General features: G+C 42.9%; 1 protein-coding gene across 9 annotated transcripts in view; it reads right to left on the bottom strand.

Moving 5' to 3' along the window:
• The window catches only part of TBL1X (transducin beta like 1 X-linked), a 296176-nt gene that overhangs the window by 52167 nt on the left and 222696 nt on the right, over window positions 1-21313 (bottom strand). For all 9 annotated transcript variants that reach the window (XM_074992632.1, XM_074992672.1, XM_074992641.1 and 6 more), the window contains one exon: window positions 2712-2857. In XM_074992632.1, coding sequence (XP_074848733.1) covers window positions 2712-2857 — 146 coding nt within the window. The remainder of the gene's footprint in view (window positions 1-2711; window positions 2858-21313) is intronic.

The following is a 21313-nucleotide window of genomic DNA, read 5'->3' as shown; positions in this document are numbered from 1 at the left end:
CTGCCTGCGGGGCGGGGCGGCTGGCTGATTATTGGAGGCTGAGCCGCTTCCACGTGGCTCTTCGTGCCGCCGCTGATCAGCTGTTGCTGCGGCTGGGGGCTGCTCGCTCCTCCCGTCCCGCTCGCTATTGTTGCCGGCAGGGATCGGGCTGGGGAGACTTTCCTCCGTTTTTGCGCTGATGGGGTGAGGGAGGCAGCTTTCCTTTTATGGGCCTCGGAGGGTCCCTCCTGCTGCGGCCGCTCCGGCACGTCTGGCTGGAGGGTCTTGTCGAAAAGCAGCATTTCAAGCCGCAGCTCCCTGTCTCTCCTTGCTCTGGCTGTTAATTTAGCACAGAAGGAGCATTTCTGTGCAACATGGGAATCCCCAAGGCACCTTATGCATAGACTGTGCCCATCAGACGCTGGCATCACCTCTCGGCAGGACTCACATTTTTTAAATCCTGAAGAGGACATTGTTGGTGAGTCTTTCAGTTGTTAAACGGGTACTTAGCACGTTCTCTGTGCTATTTTCCCCTTCTGATGGCCTGCTGCAGCAGGAGGGCTGATGGCCCTATGCTCCTGGCCTCCGGCACTTGTTACTGGGACTGGATTGAAGCTGTCCCGCTTGTAGTTTGTTTGTTGTTGTTTTTTTTTTTTTTTTGAAAAATAACAACCGGCTAACTTGCAGTAGCCTAAGTACTTGAAAAACTTTAAAGAAAAAACAGTTAAAGTCATTGAATACGCTACTTGGCCTTAGCCTAGTTCGGATTCCGTCTGCAGCCGACGGCGGTTAAGAGGAACTGGCGGGGACCGGATCGCGCACGTGGCCGGGAGCGCGCGGGGGAGTGGCGCGCACCGGCGTATGCGCAGTCCGGCAGAAACTGCTTGGAAGATCCGATCTGCGGCGCCGGGAGAGCCCGACACCTAATGTGGAGCACCCACGGGGACACTCGAAGAAGAATGACTCTTGCCTCAGCAGTGAAGCCAACCTGTCAGTTGTGAGGTCCACAGGTGGAAGGGATCACCCACCTGGATCCAACTGAAATGATGGGGCAAGTGTTAAGTGGCAGAAAATCAAGACAAATCCTTAAGGCTGTGTCTACACTAGAGAGTTTTATCAACAGAAGGGGTCTTCTGTCAAAATAACTCATGGAGCATCTACACACATAAAGCGTTCTGTCGACAGAGTCTCCGCAGAACTCTGCATCTGTCTTGATGGTGTTATCCCTTGAAAATTTGAGGAATAATACTTCTGTCAACAGAGAGGGCTTCTGGTTCACCTGGCAGCACTGTTTGCAGAGCTTCTGTTCAGCCATCCTGTCGGCAGAGGGCTGGGCAGTCTGGCTGCTCTCTGTCAACAGAGCGGATGGCTCCGTCAATCTGCTTTTGTGTGTAGATGCACTCTTTTGATAGAGGTTTTGTCAACACAACTCTGTTGGCACACATTACTGTTGACAGACTGCTTCTAGTGTAGACATAGCCCAAAGGTGTTCTATTATTGTAAATACATCAGTGTGTAATTTGGCATTAATTTCAAATCCCACGGCTCTTATATTAAAGAAAGATAATTGCTAAATATTGCTTGTTCTATTGATAAAGTAAAATAAACAAAAAATTTTACCTCTAAAAATGAGCACTATACAACCTTACCCTATGGTCTTTCTCACCTTCTTCCCTCTTTTGGTTCTCACCACTGCTCCTCAGGTACTAGTATTTTACCTTCAAAGAGGTCACAGTTTTCATATGAATTAATATATATTAGAGATTCCCACCAACCATGTATTACCTGACACTCAGTGGTAAAAATGTTTCCCTCACTTTTTTTTTTTTTTTTTAAATATTTATTAGATTGGGCATCAAAATGGATTTTTCCATGCCCTACTGAAGGCGCATGGGATGAGGAATTGGATACACATAGAGGAAATGATGATGATGATGATGATTATTTGAAATCAAGATCTTGTTTAATTAAAAGTACCCAGGGTGAGTATTTGTATTATACAATACAGCTTGGCTTGTCTCATTTCCTTTCACTGCAGCACCGTGTTCTTAAGTTAGGGAGGGTAGAACCACTAGACCTTCCTGTATAATTTCTTTGTTTCAAGGAACAGTCCAACTGGTTGGGACCTAGATGCTGGACTTAGAATTCTGGAATGCCTTGATTCTTGTGCCTTGCTCATTCACATCATTGAATTACATGTGATGTTTTCTAGGGCTTGATCCAAAAGCACATTGTAATCAATGGGAATCTTTTTATGAATTTAATGGATTTTTCATCAGGCCCCTGGGGTTTGCTGGTAGTCCTCTCTGCTAACAGACTATATGATCAGAGCTTTAAGATACAATGCAGACCTTCCCCACTGAATGCTTCCGTGGTTTTGAAAACAGAAACACTTAAACCTCCCCACATATTTTCTTATGCACTGCAAAGCTCCTCGTTTATTTAACTTCTTTACTTAGGCCCCAGTAATGACAAAAATTCCATTTCAGTCCTGTAAAGAAAATTCTCTAAGTAATAACTGCATGTAGAAAGTATCCTAGGGCCTTTTCGGGTACTTAAGGGATAGGAGAGCGGTGTACTGAAATGAAGCTAGTTTCCAGACGCCTCAATAGCTGCCTCATTTTCATATGACCTGTTGAGTTCAACTGAAAATGTGATTTCATATGTGATTTCATATGCCAACGTCTAGCACGTTGGTAGATTGCGAATGTGCACTTCCCACTCGTACTTACTTCATTGATGCTGATCTCAGCCTCCACATACTGCAGGCCTTTCTGAAGAATAGAGATGAGGGCAGCAGGTGGCACTAGCGTTCCATTGATGTTGGACTGACTAATGTGGCTTTCAATACCAAAGGTAAAGGCCGAATGGGAGAAACCTGAAAGCACGAAAGGAAGCCATGATGTGAAATCTGAGCTCACTTTTTGATCCACAAACACATTGTTTGAAAGTGTGAAAGGCACAGACACATCAATGGGAAAAAAACAGTTTGATTGGATCGGCTCAGGTTAATAGAGCCACCCGATTGCTTCTTCTTCCCCCTCCTCCAACCACCTTTTGTTTGTAAACAAAAATGATACGGAAATGAAAAGCCCACACGACCAGCATCAAAGCAAAAATATACCCCTTCAAACAATTCACACCGGTGGCAAATGTAGCTAATACAAATTTGACTCAGCTCCTCTGTTTCTTTTCTAATTCAGTATCAAGCTGTTCAAAAGCCAAACACTTAAATCTCTATCAGTGCATAAGTTGTTTCTGGCCAAGACATCTTGCAGCTCTCAGAGGGGAGCCATTCTCTGACAGAATATAAGAAATACTCAATTCTCTGCCCCCCCAGCTCTGATTACCCGCTATAATCTGACATGCAGAGCTTAGTCATTACAATATGAAACAACAAAAAGACAGAGGCCAGTCTCAAAGATCTGTTTTCTGCAAGTGAACAGTAATAGCAAAAATAATGAATTGGAATGTATCACATCACAGATGACAAGCCAATTCACTGGCACCACTTCTCTGTTAACCATAAGCCTTTCTCATACTCATTTCATTTTTGTCATCTTCTTAGGAACCAGCTGATAACATAGCACTCTGCATCTCAAATTAAAGGATTTAGTGGATAAACTTTGAAAGAAGGAGCGGCCATTTAATCACTAGAGGAAAACAGTCAGAACTGTTGCTTGTACAAGAACAAGCACTACAACTTGGAAAAGTACTTGGACCATGCATGTGAGAGTACATGCAGGAGGGGGAAGGGAGAACAGGATGTAGATATAACTGTAGCAACCCATTTATCACCACATTGTCTCCAGAGCATTAGTTCAACATTAAAAGCACTGAGGAAACCACCATTGCCATGTCTCAAACAGGAAAACCCTCACACTCTCCACTGACTATAGACGAGTGGGAGAAAAGAACAACAGCTCTCAAATGAAAATACTTCCGTTATATAGATCTACACCTCTTCCCCCTGTCAACAGCGGTTTAATTTATAGTTTTGTCCGTTATGGGATTTCTCTCCCACCCCCATTGATGTTCTGTTCAACTCTATGTAGGGGAGAGATGTGGTTATTGTGCTATGCCACAATTTTAGGAGAGATGCTTTTTGGCTCTTGCTTTGAAAAATAATTTGGGCAGCCCATACAACTATCCCAGTTAGTTGGGTCAGAAACAAAAACAAACTCAGAAATACAATCTCCCCCGACCCCTCACACCCACAGAGCAGAAATATTTGCTGCTTAAAATTCCTCTACTTTGCTTTCCCCGCTCCCTTCTGTTAGTTGTTTTCTCTTGCCCACAGCTTAACTTCAGGCCCGTTGACTGGGCGGGGGGCAGGGGAAAAGGGAGACAAAGGGGACTGTTCCCCCAGGGCCCAGCATTCCAAAGGGGCCTGAAGCTCTCAGCTCTGGCCTCTGCTGCTCCAGGCTTCTCTGAGCACCACTCTGCATAGCTTGGGGTGGGGGGAGTTGGGGTGGGGAGGGAGAGAGAGAGAGAGAGAAAGCAAGCAAGCAGAGCTAAGGACTCACTGCCATTGGCTTAGCCCCTTCTGCCCTTGATCCTACCCCTTCCAGGGTGTGGAATTGGGCCCCCCCCCTCCCATCTTGCCCCAGAGCCCACAGTGGCTGTCGGCTCCACTGCCCATGGGCCCCACCAACAAGTATGTAGAAGAGGTTCAGATCTTGCTGCAAGCCTCGTTCTGAAAAGAATAGTGTGTGAAGTAAAGCACAGAACTGAGAAACTTTGTGATTTTATTTATGTCATCCTGGTTATTCACTACCCTGGACTGCCCTTCCTTTGTTTACTTGTTGCCTGACCTCCCTCCAGATTAGACTGTCAACTCCTCAGGGCAAGGGTATTTTTCTTATTTGTTTTGTGAAATGTGTAAAGCAGGTTTCAAGCTGGTGCAAAAATAAGTAAATAAATAATACTAAAGTGAACACATTTAGCCTGTGCTGAAGTGTGTCCAAAGATCTGGTCTCATGACAGAGTCACTTAACACTGAACTCTAAGGTCACTTAACATTGAAATCTCCGTATCTATGGTATGTGACTATCCAATGTTACCCAAGCAGGCCCTACAATATTTTAAATTTGTGCACATTGTAACATTATTTTTTATTGTCAGATCTTTTCACAATGGTGTCTTTGATTTAATGGCCCACCTACTCAGGCACTCATAAAAGGAGAGTAATCAGCTGATAAAAGAGTGGGTCAAGAAGCATTAAAGTTCAGGCAGCAGCTACCCTGTGATCTTGACAGGTAAGGAGCTTGTAAGTTGTGTCTGGCTAAATCAAAGGACTGGTAGTATTAAAACTCCAAACCACCAAACAACTGTAGCAACAGATGTTAAGTTGCAAGCATATCTGTACTTTTGCACCTGTTAGTACACCCCCTTCGCAGTTGGGTGTTGGTAGGCTGAGGCCCAGCAGATAGTAGGCTATAATTTGGGTCTACAGCTAGTCATCTACTCAATACTAGGGGGACACAACACATCTTGGAGGGCTGCTAACTCATCATCACTGGCTCGAACCTGAAAATGTACTTATTCAGCATGCACCAGTCACATAATATGGACAGCTGCAATGTTATGTAGGGGAAGGAACTTGAAACATGGATTTAAAAACAGATGTTCGGCTTCTAGCTTACATGAATGTATAGCATCTCTGCAGAGGTTTATGTAACATATCATTACAAAAGCAACTGCCAGACGACAAAACAAAAAAGGCATGGTAGGGCAACACTGAAAGGCAGTATTTAATATTTTGAGCATAAACCATTTAAAGAATTACTTTCCCAACATTCTAACAAATAAGATGGCAGCATAAACATCAAGAAATTTATCAAATAAACTTTGGCTGATTGAAACGTGTGATGTCATACTCCCTTTTAGGATAATCTTGGGAAAAAAAAAAACCTCTCTCCTAGAATCCTGCCCTTCAATTTATAAAATCAAGAGAAAAATGGGCATTTTATACAGTATATGCTTTTGAAGTATACTCACAAAACAGTAAAACTGAAAGAAGCTACACATACATCAGGGTTCCGATGACATCGTAAATCACTTGAGCTTTACTTTTATGGTTACCAGATGTCATCAGATCTCTTTGATGTCTGTGTACATTATTACATAATAGGGTTGACTCTCTCTCTGCTTCAGCCATAGACAGAGAAGATCTCCATTAAACAAAGGGAAGTTTCAAAAGTTAGCTGTTTAAATGGTCATGTTACGTGGAGTTAACTTGGCCCCTCCTCTAAGGTTCATAAACCCACATTAAGGATCTAAAAGCCAAGAAACTGGAACTTCACCTCCTCTGATGACCATGTAAAGATGGATGAGGCAGACGGGAAGAGGCAGAGCAGAAACAGAATGTTTTCTGCAAATGGTAGGTATGATTTGATGGGCACAATATGAATTTGTAATGGACTGAAACCAGAAACACTGTAATAGTAGTGAATAAAGCAGGAAAGAAAAGTTGCGGAATATGTGGGCTTGTCTACATGGTGACACTCAGGAAAATAAACCCAAGGATTCTTTAAACTGCGTTGAAACAAAATTAAAACGATTTAAGACTGCTTCATTTCTGAATACGACCACATCTATGCTAAGAAATTAAGTCAACCTATCAGGCATTGTCATGCAGTTGTCACAGTAACTATGCTGCTTGTGCATGTTTACACTTTGCTTCTTGTGTTGATTGTGCATGCCTCCACTGCTCATTGAGGTGAGGCAGTAACATGAGCAGGAGCAAAAATTAAGCGTGAACAGTTCCACAGTTAGGTCAACAAAAAGCTGCCTCGCATCAGACTAACTCTGTCACGTAGACTAGACCTAAGAACGGCCATGCAGTTTAAATAAGCCACTTAACAGTCACATCATTAGCTAATTTGGAGTAGTTTTTCTCAGTGTTCCTGTGCTGACAAGTGCTATGTTGCCATGTGCATTATTTCTCATAGACTTGGTTTAATTTTCTTCACTTCTATAATTCTATATTGTTCCACAAATTATTATTAATTTGTATTCTGATACCACCAAGGAAGTGGGAATCCATTGTGCTAATTCCTACACAAACAATAGGTTGTGAACCCTCTGAGGTAGTTACTCTCAATAAAGAGATAAGAACAGTCAAATGGAGGGCCACGAGCTAGTATCCTGCTTTCTCTCCCACTCACATGTGTAATTTATACATAGATTATATACCTTTTAAAAATACACAGCAGCACTACATAGTAGCTCCTTAACACAGCCATTATTAGTTAGCTAATGTCTTGTAGGGCTTGAGGAAGAACTGGGCCTTGAACAGTGATTTGATAGAGGACAAGACAATGGGCTTAGAATAAAGGATACAGAAACAGAACTTAAAAGAACACTAAAACTGTTCATTATAAGGGCTACTTTGAAACAATATGTAGTCCTTAATTCGCACCAAAAACAGGTCTGACATTTACACAGAATTTATGTTATGTATTTTGCTCCATACACAGAAAGTGAGAAACCCTAATTTTCCTCCAAATTAAACTGGTTATACATTTTCCCATTGACTATGCTACTTTTTAAAACCGTTTCTGTATGTGACTTTCAAGGCAACCGGTTATGTTAGCTAGTTGTTGGCTTTCTAATGAACGCAATTGTTCTTCACCTGTAAATTGTCCAGGTTGTAATCTCTTCAGGGCAATTGTGTGTAATGCACCCAGTATACTTTTGGAACAAAAGCAATGCACTTGTAAAACAGACACAATACAGGAGAGAGAGTTGTGCCACCATGGCAATCTGGGACTATGTCTACACAGCCAAGCTATCTCAAAATAACAGCTGTTATTTCGAAATTACTTTGGCATTGTCTAAATGACGCACACCCTATTTTGAAATAAATTCGACTGTGGTAAACCTCCTCCCTAGAGAAATAACACTTATTTTGAAATAGAGCTATCATGTAGACGTAGCCTAACTGAGGATTCCCTCCCTTCTGTGCACCGAGGCCTCAGCTGATTTGTAAATGAAGGATTTTTACTCATAAACATACAAATGAGGTTCAGTTGAGTACTATCTGGTCTCGCAATCGTAAATTCAAGTAGCTGACATACAGTAAGAGCTCCTTGGTCTTTCGTATTCCATTAACTGTATAAATAGCTGCCTTGTGTGTATTACTATCTTATCCTCAAGCAGCTATTGTACCTTCTGCTGCATTTCAGTGGGCGTACAGGATGACAACTGCTCTTTAGAAGCAGCAGCTCCTAAACCATCACAAGACAAGCCTGCTATGGTGGGGGGCCTTGTTCAGAGCTGGCAGAATTATTTTCTTCAGTTTGAACTATTCCAGAGCAACCTTTCACCATCATTTTCAAATAGCAATTTTAAAAAAAAACCAAAACCAAAAACCAAACAAGTTTCAGCCTCTATTTTTTTTTTTTTTGCAAATTGTTCATTTTAATTGTTCACCATGTGTGTCTAGTCACCTCAGCACAGTCACTGCTCCCTGACCAGCTGACACAGAGAACAAAGAATTATGCACACCAAATCGTATATCTTATCTGCTGTATAGAAAAGTGATGGCCTAAGGCCCAGGTGTTTGTATGAAGAGCAGCTCTTCTCCAAACATTTGGGAATAAAAGCCCATTCTCACAAATGTTTATATAACCTACCCTAACAAGGTGTTTCAGTGTCCTCTTTAGTATTGAGACCATATATGGAGGTCTGTGTGGCAATTACTGCTTCTGAATTAGTGATCCTCGTCCACCAGCTGACGCAGTAAAGGCTGGTGGTTTTAGACGCAGACACCCTCAGTTCATCTGACACAGACACTCTAACCAGTGGATTTGTTACATGTGTTAATAGTGGGGAGGGGAAAACGGCACTGTGAATTCTGTCAAGCTGAGCAGCTACCTGGAATATAAATGAATATTTGCTGCTGTTTTTGCAAGCTTTAATTACAATGAAGTTAGCCAATTTTTAAAAAAAAAATGCATTAGTTTATTGGGCTGATGCTCTTCTGTACAACTGCTTATCCTGGCTCTTCCTTTCCACTTCCTCCAAATAACACAATTAATTCCCTTAAAAGCTATTTGATAGGCAGGGGATACAAAAAAGAGCAGGGTTACAGAATGGTATTCAAATCACTCCTCGCTCTGCTTTGCATAGTCCTGGCAATTTAGGGATTTTGTTCGTATGATTTTTGTTTTTAAAGCAACACAAGCAATGGCACCACCACCGTGAATTTACCTGTTGTAAAAACCTGTTCAGGAGTGGAATGTGCATTAGGAAGTTGGCTAGTGCCACAGGCTGCAGAAAAATAATACCTGGATATGAGAAGCTAAAAGAAATGCTTTTATTTCCATAAGTAGGCCTGTGTGCAAATCTAACGAAGGTTTCAGAAGTATCAAGTAGAGGCATTCTATAGAATTGTAAATTAATGGAAAGAAAGTGGCATTCAGGAGAACAAGCATTGCACAGAGTCTCATCTGCAGCTTAACCATATACTCCAAACCCAGAGTAACACCACAGCTGCCCAGGGCCCCAGCAAGGTTGTCAGCCTCACTGCACAGAAAGAATTACTAATTAGAAGCACGTAAGCTGAGAAGGAAATTAAGTATTTGAAGGGTTACTGGGGCAAGGAGGTGAAAAGCGGGTATGTCAACTACTGATGTGGAAAGTACAAGCCAGGACACTAATCAGAGATGTTTCAGTTTGCTCGCAGTTGTGATTGTTTTTAAAAATGTCAGTTTGGTTTGACCTGATCTGGAAATTCCTAAAAAATACCAGTAAATTGAAAAAGTCCATTTGGGGTGTCAAACAAAATATCTGTTGACCCAAAATATCTTGCTTTGAGGCATTTTTAAAGCACTAGATTCACACATCTGCTGGAGCTAACATGCCTGGTGATCAGAACACTCACTTGTGATTTACAAGACCCAGGTTGGAATTCTTGATCTTGAGAAGAGACCTGAGGCCAGGTCCCCAAGTCCCAGGTTAGTGCCCTACAGGCTATTTTTTGATGAATCTCTCTTCACCTCTCCTGGTGAAGCTGTTCCACTGGAGCAGGATTTTGAAGCTGGGTTCTGTCTCGTCCCCGCCCATCCCCGTCACCGCCATGCCTCCCCCCCTCCTCCTGGGAAGTGTAACCAAACTGCCTGACAACAGTCATTCATTCTTTCTCCTGATTCATTCATATTCTGAGTTATCAGTGAGTCTAGCAGAAACGTACTTTTTGATTCTCATTTGATTGCAATCTACTTGGCAATTTGGCCACAATCTGTTGGAAGATATCTTTTGACAAAAACTTCTGTAATTTCTGTTTTTTCACTGTAATTTAGACATAGACACGCAGACCTGAAGGTGAGTAAACTGGTGGCATCACAAGTGGAACACTGGTATCACTGAGAGACTATATATGTACAGTTAATCTTCTTCTGTCCACAACCATTGCATGTGTTCTGTTCTAACGCCACAATCCTGAACAGACAGTTAAAGAGGTAGGCACAAATCCTAAACTGCATCTTGTTTAGTATTCATAGCAGACTCAGATTTTTCACCAAGTTGAGCTTTTTGCATTCTGAATAATATGTCCCAGAGTGCCTCTTTTGTTTTTGGCAGCACCTGCTTATTTTTGAAGACTTACCTTAGTGATTATATAAAGGACGTAACAAGGACACATATTAGCAATGCAAAATAAGAACTGCAGTCAAAATATATTTTTAGAAATTCAGCTGAATAATAGGGCCTGAATGTTTGTATTAAGATTAGGGTTACTGAACCATTAAAATGATTTCCAGAACCCTGGGAAATGGGCCCTGCATTACAAGTTCTTTCATAGTCCCCAGGAAATATAATGAAAAGATCCTAAACTGTAGTTTCTGTCAGCTGCCAAAATTACAGTGTGCATGGTTGCCTACTAAGTTTTGTAGAAGCAATTATTCACAAGTATTTAAGGTTACACCCTTTTCCTTGGATATCTGACCCACTCAGCATCTGCCAAGAATTCAAAGTAAGACTCTGCAACCCCAAATTATTTTATTATGTGCCAAAGAATGCTTTGGGTGGGGGTTGTCTTTGTCAAGAAGGAAAATATGTTGGAAAAGACTAATACAACTTGGAAATGATCTTTTGATGAACAGTATTTGGCGTTTCCCACTTAAATCTCTTTGAGAAAGAGGCTATAGGGCAAGGAAAGTGGAAAATGGGATTTCTGTTATTTTTTAAAAAAAATAAAGCTAAAATAATTCTCTTGTTCAATCATGCCATATAAATTAGCCTGACAATCTGTAATTAAATGTCGACAGTGACCTGGAATTTTAATGCAACTATTTATGCAAACCAGCAAGATTTGCTGCCTTTTCCGGTGGCCATTGCAAAAAGCTATCCTCTCTCATTACATTAATAAGAATATCATATTCCAGACCTGTCCTCTGAACCAAAGGTCAAAGAAGAGGATGTGTATCATTTCAAGATTCATTTTTAGGCAAGAGAGAGCATATTTAGCAGGTTTTGCTCTAAGCTGCGTTCTTCTGTCAGTTACAATAACCACCTGCAGGCAGCAGTGAAAAAGACATAACTGTTGACACTGACTCAGTAATGAACAAGCAAGGCTTTCAGCACTGAGAGGGTTTCTACAGATGGTCACCACAGACTTTTCCGTTCCCAATACAGTAAGGTCGGACTGTGCTGCTGGAACTCAAGTCTTGCCAGCAGTCTGAGCCCTGCACCACTGGCAGCCAGGGGTGGGGAAAAGGGAGAGGAGAAAGGGACCCATAGGTGAGGTGGGTAAGCCAGCTGGGGTGGAGAGCCCTGGCTGGCAGCAACAGTCATGGGAATCCCGGCTGGAGGGTGGAGCGGAACCCACAGCCCCGCAGCTGGGAGCTGGCTGGGGTGAGGAACCCAGGCAGGCAGCCTCAGCTGCAGAAACCCTGGCTGAGGGCTGCGGGGGTGCAGAGCCCTGCCGGCAGCCTCAGCTGTGGGAACCTCAGCCAGGGAAACAAGAGTGCTGGAATGCATTTCCACTACATGCTGGCATAAAATAAAAAAGCCCTGTGCTGAGGTGTGACTTATGACAGAGACAGTTGTGTCAGCAAAAGTCACTCATATAGATGTATATATACTATGCATATATACTGTCCTTTTTCCACTATAGCTTTCATTGCTAGGGGAAGGGAGGAAGGGGGATGGAGAGGCAGGCCAGCTGGAATAAGATATACTGGCAAAATGTGCATTATTGCAAGTGTGAGCTGCATTCACACTAGAAGAACCTTGTGGTTATATTATAGCTATGATGGCAAACCTTCCAAATAGAGTCGTGATCTAAAACTTTTCCCCGGAATTGATATTGTAGCTCCCCTGATATTTGGCAAAGCCTTTTATTTATTCAACAAGTGCTTCTAAAATGGGTCACATCAATAATTAATTCAAAATGACACAACAGATATATCTTCATTACAGACTTAACTTACAAAGTCTAATTGAAAAACATCTATCAACTTGCTTGGAATTACAGCTAAAAGAGCAAATCTGAAAAAGGTTACAATCACTTGTGTTTTTCTGTCTTAAAAATGGCCATATATGCTTAGATTCAATACTGTATGTCAAGACACAGACCAAAGAGAATTTAAAGCAGACAAGTATGTAAATCCGTGAAATGATTTAGAAGGAAATATTGACTAGGTATGGCTTTGTGAATAGCAGAAGAACAGGACGCTCAGTGCATTTTTTCCTTTAGCACAACTTGCTAAATTCTAAATTGCTTTCCTTATACTACATTTTAAAACACAAAATGGGTCAGAATGAAGGAAGACATACAGAGGGATATATTTGCAAAATTTGCAAAACACTTATTTACACAGATGGACATTTATGCATATGAAATAAACATATGGGAAAAATAAATAACAATTTACGTACATAATGTTGATTTTTCCCACCCGAGTACATATAAAATCTCAGTTGCAGTTGATTAGTTTTCTTTGAAAACTTAACTAGAATAAGGAATGACCAATTGTTATGCTTCTGTATCTATAGATAAAAAAGCCTGTCATTTGTTTTCTTAAATGTAGGGTTTGGATTTCACAACAGGACTATTGATATACTGCCTCTGTATGTTATCAGCCTATGAAAAAAGTGAACACTGTGATCATGATTCTCACATTATTTCATGTATCATAAAGATATTGTCAACATAAAAGCCAAATTGCTTCTGTCTACAGGAGACTGGCAATGTATGTTAGAGAAAAATTGCACATTTAAACCAAACCTTTCACATCTGGATCCAAACCTGACTTTGATCAGGATCCAAACCTGACTTTGATCCAGTGACTATGAGCCTGACTTCTAACTGCACTTTTCCATCTTCTAAACGTATTTTCTATTTCCAGATTGAATAAAGACAGTGACAAGCAGAGTGAGGAATTATGGATGGGAACATAGTTCTAAAGTGAGAAACAGTGTTTATTCCCCATTGGTAAAATAAATGAGCTCTAAATCATATTGCTGATACAGCTATGTGATGTGCTATCAGAAACATGAGAACATCAACATTTATTGTGCAGTTTTATGATGACATGCTCTTTTCATTTAAAAGGGGTATCAATGGGAAAAATCACATTTCTGTCTGAAAAATTTGCACACTTCCACTATTCTTAGTAATGCCCCAGATTACTGTATTTGGAAAAAGAAATGTGAAAAAGTCTTTCATTCTCAAGTACCTACTTTTAACAATATTTTAAATAAAACACTTTTATTGCCTCTCCTGTATTATGTAATCAGTTTCCTCTTAGTTATAAAACAGGACACTTAGAAGCAAAGTATATGTGTATATGTAGATTCACCAATGTTTTCAGAGGCGCTAAGTAAAGACTATATAAAGGATAATCCAACAGACAGATGTTTCTTTTACAATAGCCAATTCACAGAAATATCCAAGTGACAGTTTCTCTTTAAATAATCAGCTCACTTATTGGGAGACACAGCTATTTGAACTAAGGATGATTTTGTTCAGTTTCTTAAGCACTGTTCTCCAATAGAGCAGATGTAACATCTGTACTAAGAACACTAAGGCCTCTGTGCATCTGAAATAGCTCCTGGAAGATTGCAAATCTTGGCTCTCCACTGAGCCGCCTATTCATCAGAAATTTGGCTCATCTGTAGAAGCAATTCTTGTTTCACTGGCTAGGCTGGGCCAATGGAAAATGAGACATCATGTAAATAAGCCTGTTCACCCACAGAACAACTCTTTGCTAAATCATGACAACTAAAAATTGACTTCACGTTACCCTGAAGGCTAGTTTTAACACTCAAAAAAATGGATTTGCTACTTCATTCTTGCTATCCAGATACTCAGAAGGTCCCACTCTTCATTCTTATCTAGTTCTGCACCCTTATCTAACAATTTGACAAAATTAAAAGCTACTCAATATTACTACATTGCCTTCAACCAAAGGACCTCAATGCTTGGTGTCAGTTAGGGTAAGTATTATTTATTACCCTCTGTTTTCAGATGGGGAAACTGGGGCAAATAACTCTTTTGGTCTGGTCTAAACATATTTTTGGTACTGATAGAGCTGTCAGAGGTGTATTGTTTTACCAAAATATTAACACAGAACAGCCCCTACTATGGACATAGTTATACTGGTTTATTAATTATTATTACTATTACTATTAATATTTATTTGCATTACTGCAGTGCTAAGGCCTAGTCATGGCCCAGAACCAGCCTGTGCTACAAACTGTACAAGCACAGAACAAAACAATGGAATAAGCAATAGCAACATATAAACACATTTTTCTTGGTGTAATGATGCCTATGCTAGGGGGCCATACTTCTACAACTATGCTTGTGCAGTTAAAGTGCTATGATTCCTGTATGTAGACAAGGCCTAAGTGACTTTGAAAACAGTATGCAATTAAATTTTTTTCTGAGTTGAGACTGAGCACCCTTATCTGTTCACTGTAATTTGAAGGCTTGACAAGATGCAGATAGTACCTATGGAAATAAAACAGCTGATATAAATGTTGTATATGTACCAGATAAATTCAGCAGTACTCAGGTCATATTATTAAAAGCATATTTCCAAAGACAGCACTTTAAAAGTCTTTGAAGGTAATGAATAGAACAGGTGTGGGGCAGAAATCATCATCAGTAGACTTCATGACTATGTCTACACAACAGCAATCTGCTGACAGACGTTACTGTCAAAAGACAGCTTCCAAAAAACCTCCTGTTAGCCGATTGTAGCTAGACTGCCAAGAGGATTGAAAAAGTGATCTGCTCTATAGACAGAGGGCAGCCAGACTGTCCGTTTGCTTTCTCAACAGAACGGCCAACTGGAAGCTCGGCAAACAGTGCTGCCTGGAGTCCTGGAAGCACCTTCTGTCAACAGAAGGCTCCCCCTCTCCCCACTAGACTATCCACATGGCCTTTCTGTCAACAGAATCTGTTGAGAAAGGAATTCTGCCTCATGGGGGAAAGGCAAAATAATGCTGATGGAAGTGCTGAGTTCTGTTGATTTATTGTCGGCACAACACATCTATAATGTGGACACTCTCTGAGTTTTGGCGACAAAAGACTGGTTTTATCAACAAAACTCTCTAGAGCAGATATAGGTATAATGCACTATTTTTGTTGCTACAGTGGTCCACCACTTTGACTGACTTATGTTTCTTCTACAGCAAATTATTCTCCCAGATATGCATTTTAACAATTTTTCAAAACCCATACCGTACATATTTCCTTTTCAATTAGCAGCACAGTCTTCCTAATATATAAAGGATGAAGCATTTAACTATGAAACAAATATGAAGATGACCTATACACACCAATATTATTATTATTTTGTTTCAGGAAGAAGGGTTCTTTAGAAAATGGGGCTTATTTTTGAAGGACCACTGTCTACATGGCTGTTTTTGCTTTAGAAAAAGTCTCTTCCAAAAACACGATCACATGAGATTATGCACATGAAGCATGAAATTTGTAAATCAGCACTTCATTTGCATTTTTGATCTCCTTCATTTGCATCCCCCTTTTGAAAGGGGAATGTAATGTAGATGCAGCCCGTCTTAACAGCACCGATTTTGAAATTGCTATTTCAAATTAGGTGCAATTCCTCATCAAAGGAGAACAACAAGAAGTCCTGTGGCACCTTATAGACTCACCTATAACCTTGGTTATATAACTAATCTATAACTAACCTTGGTTAGTCTATAAGGTGCCACAGGACTTCCTGTTGTTCTTGAACATACAGACTAACACAGCTACCTCTCTTATACTTGTCATCAAATGAGGGTTACCAATTTCAAAATAACTCAACTGCAATTTGGAATTTGTTTTGAAACAGTGGTTGTGTTGTGTAGATGCTAGGATAGTTATTTCAAAATAGCAGTAGTTATAATGCTGTGTAGACTTACCCTATCAACCCACACGCCTAGGTGTGGTTCACTATCCCATGTAGTAGCATCTCGACCACTTACATAGAGAAAGAAAGGGTCTCTTCTACAGCATTAGATGAGAGCCACCTAGCCTTTAGCTCAAACTGTAGAGGCTCCTGCACAGAGTTTCCAGGTTCAAATCTCCCTGCTGAGGATTACAAGTGGGGCCTCGTCTGGGATTTCCCCTGGATCTCTGAAGCTTGGGTCGTGCTTCCTCAGTTAGGAGAAGTATGTAACCCACACACCTACTATGTGTGGGTCACTGTCCCATGCAGTGGCACGTAGACAACTTACAGAGAGAAAGAATGAGTCTCCTCTATAGCCTTAGCTGAGATCCAGCTGTCTTTTAGCTCAGACTGTAGAGGGTCAATGCACTAAGCACCAGGGGTTCCACGTTTGCGTCGGCCTGTGAGAACTCACCTACAGAGTATACACCTCACAGCCCTCTAAGTACTTTAAATATGTACCCAAGTATACAGAAAATATGTATTTTTTATTTCAGAAACTGAATGCGATCATGTAATTTAAGATTTCATCTTAAACGCAAAAGAGTATTAATCTACCTTCAAGTATTTCCTATCTTTTTGGGGTCTTAGCTATTCAACTGTAACCTTTTAGTTTAGTATAAAATGTCATAGCTTAAAAAACAAAACAAAACAAAAAAACCACTATTTTTTTTTTAAAAAGGTGCTTCCCTGTCCAAGACGTTGAAGTTCTTCAGACTTTCAGGACATTGTAAGGAGCATGTGGAAATACCATAATCTTCAACAATTTAAGCTGATAAAGAGAAGTTACTCACCTGTGTAGTGACGATGGTTCTTCGAGATGTGTCCCCGTGGGTGCTCCACAGTAGGTGTCGGGCTCGCCCCAACGCCGCAGATTGGAAAATTTTTAGCAGTCTCCGTCGGGTCGTGCATGTGCCGATGCGCGTCGGTCCTTCGCGCAGCTTTGGTCACATGCGCTATCTGGTTCCCGCCAGTTCCTTGACCAACTGCCCCGGATGCTTCTGAAAAACACGAAAACAGAGCTCCGAAGCGGGGAGGATGGGCGCGTAGTGGAGCACCCACGAGGACACATCTCGAAGAACCATCGTTACTACACAGGTGAGTAACTTCTCTTTCTTCTTCGAGTGGTCCCTGTGGGTGCTCCACAGTAGGTGACTACCCAGCAGTGACCCCAATTAAGGGGGTGGGTGTCCGCTTATGTGCAGCTTGCCCTTGATAGGACTGCTGTTGATAGGCGTGTATCCTCATCGAACACCCGGTGCACGGCATAATGCTTGGCAAAGGTGTCGTAAGATGACCAAGTCGCCGCTCTGCAGATGTCTTTTAACACGATGCCTTTGAAGAAGGCCGTCGACGTTGCCATCGCTCTGGTGGAGTGAGCCCTGGGCGGAACTAGCAGAGGGGTCTACTGAGCTCACAGCACAGTCTTATGCAGGATACGATGTGATTTGAAATTCTTTGTGAGGATAGGCCTTCCCCTTTCGACCTGGGTGCAAGAGACACCAGGAGTCTGTCTGTTTTCCGGAAGGGCTTAGTTCTGTCTATGTAAAAGGCCAACGCCCTCCTTACGTCTAGTAGGTGCAGCCGTGCCTCTTTGCTGGAGTTGTGAGGCTTAGGATAAAATGAGGGTAATACTATTGGTCTGTTAATGTGGAACTCTGAGGAAACCTTTGGAAGGAAAGCTGGGTGTAATTGTAAGATCTCCGCTTCTTTTGAGAATACTGTGCAGGGTGGCGTTGCCATTATTGCTGTGAGTTCGCTCACCCTGCGGGCTGACGTGATGGCGAGAAGGAAGGTTGTTTTCAGGGTAAGTAGCTGGAGGGGTACCGTGGACAATGGTTCAAAGGGTGGTCCCGACAGCATGTGGAGGACCAAGTCCAAACTCCGTGAAGGCGATAGCGGTTTCCGAGGGGGGTACAGGTTTACCAGCCCCTTTAGGAACCATGTGACCATTGGATGGGCGAATATGGTTGGTCCTTCCTCTTTATGTTGAAACGCTGATATAGCTGCAAGATGGACCTTTAGAGAAGATAGGCAGAGTCCGTCTTGTTTTAGCTCCAGCAGGTAGTCTAGAATTGCAGTTATAGGGATGCCCTGAAGAGCCAACTACTTGGAAGAGCACCAGGAGATGAATCATTTCCACTTTTGTGCGTAAGTCCTTCTGGTGGAAGTCCTTCAACTGGACTCCAAGACATGTTTCACTCCCTCCGAACATGTGCTCTCTATGGCGCTGAGCCATGGATTAGCCACGCCTGTAGGCGGAGTCTTTGAGGGTGTGGGTGCACTATGGACCCCTGAGCCTGCGTGACAAAGTCCGGCACTACCAGTAGGGGGAGTGGCGGGCGGCATGACATGCGCAGAAGTAGAGGAAACCATTGCTGTCGGTCCCAGGTTGGGACTATCAGTATTATGCGTGCTCTCTCTCGAACTTGTGAATGAGTGACATGGGAGGGGAAGCATAGAGTAGAGGGACCTTCCATAGCACCGTGAAGGCGTCCCCCAAGGATCTCTGTCCTATGCCCGCTCTGGAGCAGTACTGAGGGCATTGTTTGTTGTTGTAAGTGGCAAACAGATTGATTTGGGGAACCCCCCATTTGTGAAAAACTTGTTGGAGCAGATCGGCACGGATCTGCCACTCGTGCGTGAGCACAAATCGTCTGCTTAGCTGGTCCGCTTTCACGTTGTGGACACTGGGTAGGTATGAGGCTTTCAGCGTTACATTGTTGGCAATGCACCAGTTCCACAACCGGACTGCCTCCGCGCATAGCGCACAGGATCTGGCCCCTCCTTGCCGGTTGATATAAAGCATGGTGGTGGTGTTGTCGGTATTTATCCCGACTACTTTGCCGTGCAGGTATTTCCGAAAACGTCTGCACGCGTTGAACAGTGCTCTGAGTTCTAGTATGTTTATGTGCAATGTCTTTTCCACGGGGGACCATAGCCCCTGAGTTATTTTGTTGCCAATGTGAGCTCCCCATCCCATGTGGGATGCGTCTGTCATAAGAAAAATCGCGATTTGTGGCTGGTGGAAGGGCACCCTACTAGTAAGTTCTTGGGATCTGCCCACCATGCCAGAGACCTGCGCACCCCCACTGTGGGCAATACTGCCCTGTGGATGGTATGGACTATTGGTTTGTAAATGCTCGCCAGCCAATGCTGCAGGCCCCACATATGCAGCCTGGCATTCTGTACCACGAACGTGGTGGTCGCCATGTGCACCAACAGTTGTAGATATGTTAGGATTGGCACTGTGGGGCTGTACGTCATCACTTGTACCAGGCATTTGATAGTGCGGAAACGGGCCTCAGGCAGGTATACTCTTGATGTAGTAGAGTCTATGCATGCCCCTGTGAACTCTATATTCTGCGTAGGCTTGGTCTTTGATTTTGAGAGGTTGATAACTAGGCCCAACGAGGCGAATGTGTTTGTAGTGATGTGTATCATGCGTAGGACCTCTGCCTTTGAGGCCCCTTTCAGTAGGCAGTCGTCCAGGTATGGAAAAATGAATACACCCTGTCTGTGTAGGTAAGCTGATACTACCTCCAGCATTTTGGTGAACACTCTGGGTGCCGAAGAGAGACCGAACGGAAGAACTCTGTATTGGAAGTGCTCCCTGCCTACTGTGAAGTGGAGGAAACGTCTGTGTGCCGGGTGAATAGTTATATGAAAATACGTGTCCTGCAAGTCGAGGGCTGCAAACCAGTCTCCATCGTCCAATGCCGTAAGTATGGAGGCAATTGTAATCATCCTGAAACGCTGTTTGCGCAGATGCCAGTTGAGGGCCCGTAGGTCCAGGACTGGCCTCCAGCCTCCTGTCTTCTTCTCTGTTAGGAAGTACCATGAGTAGAACCCTTTCCCTTGGAATTGTTCCAGAACTCTCTCCACCGCCCCTATGAACATGAGATAGTCTATCTCCTGTTTTAACCTTGTCTTGTGGGAGGGGTCCTTGAAGAAGGGCTGGGTGGGCAGTTTCGGTGGAGGTAGTGATTGGAGGGGGATCGTGTATCCCGTGGCTATAATCTCCAGTACCCATTTGTCTGTGGTGATGTTTTGCCATTGAGAGTAGAACGGTTTGAGCCGATGATGGAACATGTGCTGGGATTGGCACTGAGGGATGGTGTTGATATTGCAGTCCTCGACATACCTGTCAAACTTGTTGTCTCAGGGCTTGCCCCGAGGGTGCGCGACCCTGCTGGGGGCGTCGTCTGGGGGCCCTATACTGTTGCTGCTGGTGGTGGCGCCCTTGGTCATAGCTCTGTTGGTATTGTGTACGCTGAGGCCGATAAGCGTAGCGCCTTTGCTGGGGGTAAAACTTCTTCCTCCTCTACGGAGGGGTATATATGCCCAGGGTCCTAAGCGTGGTTCTCGAGTCATGCTGGAGTGTAGGACCGAGTCAGTTGAATCTGTGAATAACTTCTGTTTATCAAATGGAAGGTCTACGATTTTTGTTTGCAAATCTCTGGGAATGCCGGACGTCTGGAGCCACGATTCCCTACGCATTACCACTGCTGTGGCTGTGGAGTGTGCTGCCGTGTCTGCCACGTCCAGGGCAATCTGGACTCCTGTTCGTGAGGCCGCGTAGCCCTCTTGGACGATCACTTTCAGCACTGGTTTCTTATCCTCTGGGAGGAAATCCAAGAGGGAAGTAAGTCTGGAATAATTGCCGAAGTTGTGGTTTGACAGGTGTGCTGCATAGTTTGCCATTCTGAGTAGTAAGGTAGAGGAGGAATAGACCTTCCTACCGAATGTGTCTAATTTCCTCACTTCTTTTTCTGACCCTCTTGATTTATATTGAGGTGTCTTGGATCTCTTCTGTGATGATTCGACTACCAGGGAATCTGGTTGGGGGTGGCTAAACAGGAATTCCATGCCCTTAGCTGGAACAAAGTATTTCTTATCCGCCCTCTTATTTGTGGTAGGGGTGG

The sequence above is a fragment of the Carettochelys insculpta genome, chromosome 1, assembly GCF_033958435.1.
Source record: "Carettochelys insculpta isolate YL-2023 chromosome 1, ASM3395843v1, whole genome shotgun sequence".
Taxonomy (NCBI): domain Eukaryota; kingdom Metazoa; phylum Chordata; order Testudines; family Carettochelyidae; genus Carettochelys; species Carettochelys insculpta.
The sequence above is the reverse complement of the archived record's forward strand: the minus strand, read 5'-3'. Positions and strand labels throughout refer to the sequence as shown.